This window comes from Hyla sarda, chromosome 4 (genome assembly GCF_029499605.1).
Source record: "Hyla sarda isolate aHylSar1 chromosome 4, aHylSar1.hap1, whole genome shotgun sequence".
NCBI classification, from domain to species: Eukaryota; Metazoa; Chordata; class Amphibia; order Anura; family Hylidae; genus Hyla; species Hyla sarda.
In genome coordinates this window covers 34,260,075-34,269,599 of record NC_079192.1, presented here as the reverse complement: position 1 = coordinate 34,269,599, position 9,525 = coordinate 34,260,075, and the positions used below count along the sequence as shown (strand labels likewise).

The window sequence follows — 9,525 nt, the reverse complement described above, 5'->3', positions numbered from 1 at the left end:
GGGTCCCGCTGCTAGCAAACAGCAGCGGTGCTGTCACAAAGCTCCGCCCATACTCCAAGTCCAACTCGGCGGAGAATGACAGCACGGAACAGGAACAGGTAAGTACCGTTGTCAACAGTGTCATCTGCACTACCTGTCTGTACGGACAGGTTCGTGCAGGTTATACTGATGACAGATTTCCCTTAAGGCCCAAGGTATATACCCTATGAACTAATCCTACCTGGTGGTATAACTAGGGCTATTATAAGTCGTACCTGGGGACAGGACTAGTAGGGAAAAAGCTGGTGACCGGGGTCTCTGAGGTTTTGTGCTTCTCTGTGTCTTTCGGTTGGATGCTGGTTGTGAGTGGTAGCTGCACGTTCATCTGGGGTGTTGTCGGCCCCTCACTAGCCTCATGATATTCACTTTCTGTGCTTTCACTGTCAGATGGATTCTCCATCGTTCCAGAATCTTCTGATGAAGCTGCGTCCATTCTACAAGAGAAGGGGAAGCTAGTAGCGTTAAACAACGTGCTTGAACTAAACAACTGGTTTTGCTACAAAATGCTGCCCAAAATACTATGTGTGATCCCAGTCTACAGGCTCGTTCACACGAGCAGATTTATTGCGAGTTTCCTGCTGCGTGCTTGAAAGGGGGTGGGCTCTCCGCGGCCGTCCACAGCATATTTTCAGTTGTGGAATTTTCAAAGCGGAAAATCCGACTCAAGCCCCATTAAAGGGGTTATCCAGGAAAAAACGTTTTTTTATAAATATCAACTGGCTCCAGAAAGTTAAACAGATTTGTAAATTACTTCTATTAAAAAATCTGAATCCTTTCAGTACTTATGAGCTTCTGAAGTTAAGGTTGTTCTTTTCTGTCTAAGTGCTCTCTGATGACACGTGTCCCGGGAACCGCCCAGTTTAGAAGAGGTTTGCTATGGGGATTTGCTTCTAAACTGGGCGGTACCCGAGACACGTGTCATCAGAGAGCACTTAGACAGAAAAGAACAACTCAACTTCAGAAGCTCATAATTACTGAAAGGATAGTAGTAATTTACAAATCTGTTTAACTTTCTGGAGCCAGTTGATATATATAAAAAAGTTTTTTCCTGGAATACCCCTTTAAAATCAATAGGGTCTCCGGCGGATTTTCCACAGTGAAAAATTCCGCAGTGAAAAATCTGCTGCGGACAGCCGAGGAGAGCCCACCCCTTTCAAACACACAGTGGGAAACCCGCAAATAAATCAGCCCGTGTGAACATACCCTAAGGCTATGTTCACACTGAGGAATTCAGTGGAAATATTCTGCTTGTACATTCCGCTGCAGCAGAGTCCCATTGATTTCAATTGGATTTTGCTGCACTGTACACATGGTGGTTCAATGTTTCCACGGATTCTGCTCGGAAATGCATTGCGTCTATGAAGACGGCGCATTTCCGGGCAGTTCTATTGCTGCCGAATCAAGCAAAATGTGTGCAATGTCCGCCCATGTTTTGGGGTGGACATTACGCACATATTCCACTGTGTGAACATGGCCTAAAAGCCTTCAGATTAGCTAGACTCAAAGTAGTATGCTTCATAGAGACCAGTGGTCTTCAACCTGTGGACCTCCAGATGTTGCAAAACTACAACTCCCAGCATTCCCGGACAGCCAACGGCTGTCCGGGCATGCTGGGAGTTGTAGTTTTGCAACATCTGGAGGTCCACAGGTTGAAGACCACTGATACAGACCCACAGCCATTAAAACTATACATCTACGCCAGAAATCTGAGTTTAAGGCTGCAAACACACACACAGCATTATTATTATTATTATTATTTTTTTTTAATGGGCAAAAAATCACTGTGCACTGTGTTCAGATGTTAAAGGGGTATTCCAGGAAAAAACTTGTTTTTATATATCAACTGGCTCCAGAAAGTTAAACAGATTTGTAAATTACTTCTATTAAAAAATCTTAATCCTTTCAGTACTTATGAGCTTCTGAAGTTAAGGTTGTTCTTTTCTGTCTAAGTGCTCTCTGATGACACGTGTCTCGGGAACCGCCCAGTTTAGAAGCAAATCCCCATAGCAAACCTCTTCTAAACTGGGTGTTTCCCGAGACAGGTGTCATCAGAGAGCACTTAGACAGAAAAGAACAACCTTAACTTCAGAAGCTCATAAGTACTGAAAGGATTAAGATTTTTTAATAGAAGTAATTTACAAATCTGTTTAACTTTCTGGAGCCAGTTGATATATATATAAAACATTTTTTTTCCTGGATAACCCCTTTAACTAGGAATCAGTGGGGAAATATGAAATGCCATAGCCACATGGCATTTTTAGTTTTGGCTTCTTATTACCCTTTAGTGATCTTTTTAGTGGCCCTTTAATAAATGGCAGTATGCTCTGGGTGTAACATTTTTTTAAGTCATTGTGAGTTTTTTTTTTTTCTTCTCCCATTGACTTTTATAGTTGGTAAAAAATGCCATGTGTGTGTATGGATATTAGCATTGTTTTCTGGTTCCTTTTTACCCAATTGGTCTACCTGATGAAAGAATCACATGACTCTATTAAAGGGGTTATCCAGGAAAAAAACTTTTTTTTATATATATCAACTGGCTCCAGAAAGTTAAACAGATTTGTAAATGACTTCTATTAAAAAATCTTAATCCTTTCAGTACTTATGAGCTTCTGAAGTTAAGGTTGTTCTTTTCTGTCTAAGTGCTCTCTGATGACACCTGTCTCGGGAACCGCCCAGTTTAGAAGCAAATCCCCATAGCAAACCTCTTCTACTCTGTGCAGTTCCCGAGACAAGCAGAGATGTCAGCAGAGAGCACTGTTGCCAGACAGAAAACAACAACTCAACTTCAGCAGCTGATAATTATTGAAAGGATTAAGATTTTTTAAAAGAAGTAATTTACAAATCTGTTTAACTTTCTGGAGCCAGTTGATATATATATAAAAAAAGTTTTTTCCTGGAATACCCCTTTAAACACTAAATATGAAACGTCTATACTAATACACACTATTTTGAAAAAATAAAAATAAAAATAAATGCCACAAAAACTGCATCAAGGAAGAGAAAAATGAGGGGGTAATTTTTCTGTGCCGTTTTTTTTTTCCGGTCAAAAAAAATAAAAAAACCTGCCAAACACCTCAGATTACTGTTGAAAATGTAGTAAAATATATTGGATTTCCTCATTTATGTCACTTACTCTCCATTAATCCCAGAAAATTGAGATTTTGACTCTTCATCCTGAGCAATTCCCGTCACTGAGAAATCTGGAAAAAAAAACATCATAAAACATCATTCAGACTTCCTGTAGACACAGTAACAGATTCAACCGCTGCCCCCACATCTACAGCCGTCCTGGTCTGATGGTAGGTTTATATCTGAGGACAAGAATTTAAAGGGGTACTCCGGTGGAAAACTTTTTATTTTTTCAACTGGTGCCAGAAAGTTAAACAGATTTGTAAATGACTTCTATTAAAAAAATCTTAATCCTTCCAGTACTTATTAGCTGCTGAATACAACAGAGGAAATTCTTTTCTTTTTGGAACACAGAGCTCTCTGCTGACATCACGAGCACAGTGCTCTCTGCTGACCTCTCTGTCCATGTTAGGAACTGTCCAGAGCAGCATATGTTTGCTATAGGGATTTTCTACTACTCTGGACAGTTCTTAAAATGGACAGAGGTGTCAGCAGAGAGCACTGTGGTCATGATGTCAGCAGAGAGCTCTGTGTTCCAAAAAGAAAAGAATTTCCTCCATAGTATTCAGCAGCTAATAAGTACTGGAAGGATTAAGATTTTTTAGGCTGCATTCACATCACGATTTCTCCAATTTCTCCATCCGACCTGAGTACACGATTTTTATAACTTAAAATCGTATGAAATTGTATATAAAGTCGGATCCATTGACCTCCATTAAAAAATCGGATCCATTACACACATCCGATTTGATCCGCATCCGATTTCACACGATTTTTGTTCAGGTCTGAAATCGTGGTCAACCCCGATTTAAGACCCGAACAAAAATCGTGTGAAATCGGAGGCGGATCAAATCGGATGTGTGTAATGGATCCGATTTTTTAATGGAGGTCAATGGATCCGACTTTATATACGATTTCAAGTTATAAAAATCGTGTACTCAGGTCGGATGGAGAAATCGTGATGTGAATGCAGCCTTAATTGAAATAATTTACAAATCAGTTTTTTTTAATCAACTGGTGCCAGAAAGTTAAACAGCTTTGTAAATTACTTCTATTAAAAATGTTTTAATCCTTCCAGTACTTATTAGCTGCTGAAGTTGAGTTGTCCTTATCTGTCTGGAAACAGTGCTCTCTGCTGACATCTCTGCTTGTCTCGGGAAGAGGTTTGCTATGGGGATTTGCTTCTACTCTGCACAGCTCCCGAGACACATGTCATCAGAGAGCACTTAGACAGAAAAGAACAACTCAACTTCAGCAGCTCATAAGTACTGAAAGAATTAAGATTTTTTTAATAGAAGTAATTTACAAATCTGTTTAACTTTCTGGAGCCAGTTGATATATAAAAAAGTTTTTTTTCCTGGATAACCCCTTTAAAGGTAGAAAAAGGACAATAACATTATGTGGCCCTTGAAAGGAGTAGGGGCTGAATTTGAGACCCCAAGGAAAAAGCCAATTTTTCACATGGGGGTAAAATGTGGACATTCAATGTAAACATCACATATGGCATCAGTCAGGTACCTATGTGATGGAGCATAAACAATGCTTATAGGAAGGAGCATGCTGCATACATACACCTTCTGTGGTCCTCATGGAGAACCCCAGATGAATCCTGCCTAACATAGATTAGAACCATGTTACCTGTGCCATCTTCTATCCTGGGCCCTGAACCACCAGCAGAGGTTTCAGCTCCGTGAATGTTTTGACTAACAATAAGATGAGGTGACGGCTCTACATTTTGATTGTCCACATCAGGCCCTGAAGACACAAAGAAGCCGTAGCAGAGAATGCCGGAGAGATATAGACCTATGTTGTGTGCGTCAGCACTATTTGGTTAATAACAAAAAAAACAGGAGGTACCAGGGTAACAACAGTATCACAACAATTTTAGGGGAAACCCCCAAAGAGGTACCCCAAACTGAGTCCCTCCCAATAAAATTTAACTTTTATTAATGCAGTTAAAAGGTATCAATAATAACTGTGCAATTTGCAAATTGCCCACTAGGTGTCAGGACCACACTGTGATTTAAAGGGGTATTCCAGGAAAAACTTTTTTTTTGTATATCAACTGGCTCCAGAAAGTTAAACAGATTTGTAAATTACTTCTATTAAAAAATCTTAATCCTTTCAGTACTTATGAGCTTCTGAAGTTAAGGTTGTTCTTTTCTGTCTAAGTGCTCTCTGATGACACGTGTCTCGGGAACCGCCCAGTTTAGAAGAGGTTTGCTATGGGGATTTGCTTCTAAACTGGGCGTTTCCAGAGACACGTGTCATCAGTGAGAATGCGGTTCCCGTATGTGTTTTCATTATAGAAAATGTATGGAACCGTATTGAAAACCATATACATAGACAAATAATGGAAAACCTTATGCACCCGGATGCATCTGGTTGCGTACGGTTTGCTTGCAATACATTTTTCCCGTAATCTAAACCGTGGTTCACCACGGTTTTGTCTCCGGGCTAAAAACCGTATTGCAACCGCATACGTTTTTTTTCTTTTAACATGGAAGTCAATGGGAAAGGCACATGTATACGGTTCCATACGGGAAACTGTATACAATTTTTACTTTGCACATGCGCATTTGCATCCTAAAGTAAAAATTTAAAAAAATGTATTTATTTTAAATAAAATTTTCAAAAACTTATGGGTTTTTTTTTAATTAAAAACTGACGGAACCATATGCACTTGTAAAAACAGTATACGGTTTAAAAACGCATGCAGTTTACTTTTTCCCATATGTTTCCATACAGTTCTGCCCAGTTTTTTTTGCCATACGGTTTTCTTTAGAAAAACTGATTGAAAACAGTATGGCAAAAACGTGGTGCGAACCGACAAACAAAAAAAAATACGGATTCCTCTAAACCTGAATTAGGCTGCATTCACATCTCGGTTTTATACTACTGGTGCCTTATCCGGCTGGGGGAGGGGCAAACCAGGCTCTCCCGTACCCCAGTCGGACCAGCGCTGAACTCTATTCATTTTAATGAGCCGACCGGAGTGAAACGGTGACTCCGGTCATATCATTTTTGACCCGTTTCCAGTTTTGTGACCGGACCTAAAACCATAGTAAACTACGGTTTTAGGTCTGGTCACAAAACTGGATACGGGTCAAAAACCAAAACGTTGCATATGTTTTTTTTTTTATGAAACCGTATACTGAAACCGTATAGCAAAATTGTGGTGTGAACCCACCCTTACATAAGCATTTGACTGGAGCTGTGGCTTTAAATCACAGTGTGGTCCTTACACCTAGTGGACAATTTGCAAATTGCACAGTTATTATTGATACCTTTTCACTGCATTAATAAAAGTAAAATTGTATTGGGAGGGACTCAGTTTAGGGTACCCCTTTGATGGTTTCCCTTAAAGCAGTCACAGCCACAGCTCAGCACTCACCTATCTTCTCCCCAATGCTTTGCCCAGTGATGCTGATCTTCTTCACCAAATGGACATGGACGGGAGGCCCAGTCGACGTATACAGGGGTTTCTCCATCACCTCCCGGCTTTTGTAGACCCTGTCCTCTTCTTCTCTACTTTTCAGTAATCCTGCTCCTCTACCTTCCAGATCTCGTGACCTCTGAGGTTGGACTCCAGAACCCACTTCAGTGCTGGAGACTACCTCACTTCCTCGCTCCACCCGTGCGACTTTAACTGCATCAGCTCTCACGTCCTCTTTCTTCTCTCTCTTTAACGTGTCCTCACCTCTTGACGCCCGCTCAACTTCCTCTAGTTTGCGGTTGGCGTTCTGAACCTCGCTCAAGGCTCGGCTGAGCTGCCGCTCCAATACTGCCACTTTGGCTGATAAAGCCTGAACTAGAAGCTTTTGCTTGTCGGCCTCTAGCTGCCTCCATGGCCCATGAGGAACGAGGTCTGCTTCTCGTACCCAAACGCCAACGCTGCAGAACTTCTTAACAGGTATCCCATTGGACGCCAAACATTCTTTCTTGGCTTCTGTTCCGGAATGCTCCTTGTGTTCTTCTGACTCCTTCCTGTCTTCTCCTTCAGTTCTTTCATCACCTGCTTTTCCTTCTTCCCCAGTTCCAATATCGTTTTTTCCATCCTTAAGCTCTTCCTCAGGAATTTCAATGTAAAGTTCTCCCCTGGTCTTGCCCTTGGGACTTCCTCCGGGGTGTCCTAGATATTTTTGGCTCTTGAGTTGGACGCTGAGCTGACGTTTTTCCTCCTGAAGTACAGAAATTTTCACCTGAAGTACTGGGATCATCTTAACCTGCTCTTCCAGTTGACGCAGTCTCTTCAATGCCACGGCCATTTGCTCTCGTACATGTTGAAGGTGGACCGGAGTTGGAGACACTGGAGTTGACATACCAGAGCTTAGCGGAGTAAAAGAAGATAACTGCTGACAGGAAGATGAAGACGGAAGACGGGACAGAGACGCAGTTGACAAGTTGCTGGTGGATCTGCATCCAAGGCTAACTGGACGGGACTGTCCAGCCTCCAGCTTCTTACTCGCATCCAACAGTGTCCTCTCAACCCTGGGATTGAAGGTGCTTGAAGATCCACTCCGAACCTCATAGGCCGGGTAAAAGCCTCTACCACAGTAAGAATAAGACGAATGACGACTGCAAAACAAGAACCAAACATCAGATCCCGATCGTCTTAAAAGGGTACTGCGCCCTGATGCATCTTATCCCTTATCCAAAGATAACCACACAATGAATCCCTTATATAAGTAATGATTCCCACGCCAAACATTAATAATAAAGGAACAAGGAAAAGCGTTTATAGGATTACCAAAAATTAGACTTTATTAATGAACAATAAAATTGCTTAAAATAGAAAAGAGGGATGTTCCTGAAACCAGGATTAGAGAGACTAAACCAGTATAATACTGGAACAGAGGTAAAGGCTCACAAAATATCAGGGTAGTATTGGTTTACATAGTATCAGTGCAAGTGCACACAGCAAGTAAAAAAGTACATAAATAGTGACAAGACAGCATAATAATGCACAATATAAATACCAAGTGGCTAGAGGAATAATGGATCGTGGGCCCTTACTACCCAATGTTTCGCCAAGGGACTGGCTTCTTCCGGGGCATTAGAAGAAGCAAGTCCCTTGGCGAAACGTCGGGTAGTAAGGGCACGCGATTCATTATTCCTCTAGCCAATTGGTATTTATATTGTGCTATTTATATAAAGTAAAATTTTTGGTAATCCTATAAACACTTTTCCTTGTTCCTTTATCCCTATCCAAAGATGTCTGATCGCGGGGGTCCTGCCACTGGGGACCCCCACGATCTTGGCCACGGCACCCCAGACATCCGGTGCATGGAGTGAACTTCGCTCCGTGCCGGATGACTGGTGATGCGGGGTGGTGGCTCCTGACGTCACAGTCACACCCCGCTCGTGGCGTCACGGCCATGCCCCCTCAATGCAGGTCTATGGGAGGGGGCGTGCATTGAGGGGGCGTGGCCGTGATGTCAAGAGCGGGGCGTGATGTCACGAGCCTCCGACGCTACACCCGACTCTCTAAACAAACGTCGGGTGCAGCAGGGAGATCACAGAGGTCCTCAGTGACGGGACCCCCGCGATCAGACATCTTATCCCCTTTTCTTTGGATAGGGGATAAGATGTCTAGGGGCGGAGTATCCCTTTAAGATGAGATTTAACAATCTTACATCCGCCAAGATCCCTCTTTGTGTAAACAGTAGAGTACCTGTCATTGCTGGCATTGGAGCAGAGGGATTCAGTAGATGTCCACCATGATCCAGTATACCCCGGGCCCCGAGGTAATGATCCACATCGAGGCCTGCGGCTTACCGGCACCCGTTTAATGGTGTGCCCTTTTTCTATATCATCGACATATTTTAGAAAGTCCAGATCCAGTCGGTATCCATATGGAGTCTCCACAGTGTACGGGGCCTCGGGCTCTTTCAAGGCAGATAAAGAATTTGGGACAGATTTACCTAGAGAAAAAAAAAGAAATTGAATTGAAATGTTTACATTAACATGGTGAATATCATCTTTTGTCTGTAGGGGCAGTGTTTTATTAGTTATATAATTATGTACATAGGAGCAGTATTATAGTAGTTACATTCTTGTACATAGGGGGAAGTATTACAGAAGTTATTTTCTTGTATATAGGAGCAGTATTATAGTAGTTATATTCTTGTATATAGGAGCAGTATTATAGTAGTTATTTTCTTGTATATAGGATTAGTATTATAGTAGTTATATTCTTGTATATAGGAGCAGTATTATAGTAGTTACATTCTTGTACATAGGGGGAAGTATTACAGAAGTTATTTTCTTGTATATAGGAGCAGTATTATAGTAGTTATATTCTTGTATATAGGATCAGTATTATAGTAGTTATATTCTTGTATATAGGAGCAGTAT

General features: G+C 41.6%; 1 protein-coding gene across 7 annotated transcripts in view; it reads right to left on the bottom strand.

Moving 5' to 3' along the window:
• Positions 1-9,525, bottom strand: part of KANK2 (KN motif and ankyrin repeat domains 2) — a 99,960-nt gene that overhangs the window by 11,153 nt on the left and 79,282 nt on the right. For 6 of the 7 annotated variants that reach the window (XM_056570476.1, XM_056570475.1, XM_056570478.1 and 3 more), the window contains 5 exons: positions 8,843-9,092; positions 6,563-7,746; positions 4,807-4,923; positions 3,173-3,239; positions 255-473 (listed from right to left, as the gene is read on the bottom strand). In XM_056570476.1, coding sequence (XP_056426451.1) covers positions 255-473; positions 3,173-3,239; positions 4,807-4,923; positions 6,563-7,746; positions 8,843-9,092 — 1,837 coding nt within the window. The remainder of the gene's footprint in view (positions 1-254; positions 474-3,172; positions 3,240-4,806; positions 4,924-6,562; positions 7,747-8,842; positions 9,093-9,525) is intronic. The other variant, XM_056570482.1, reaches the window with a different exon arrangement.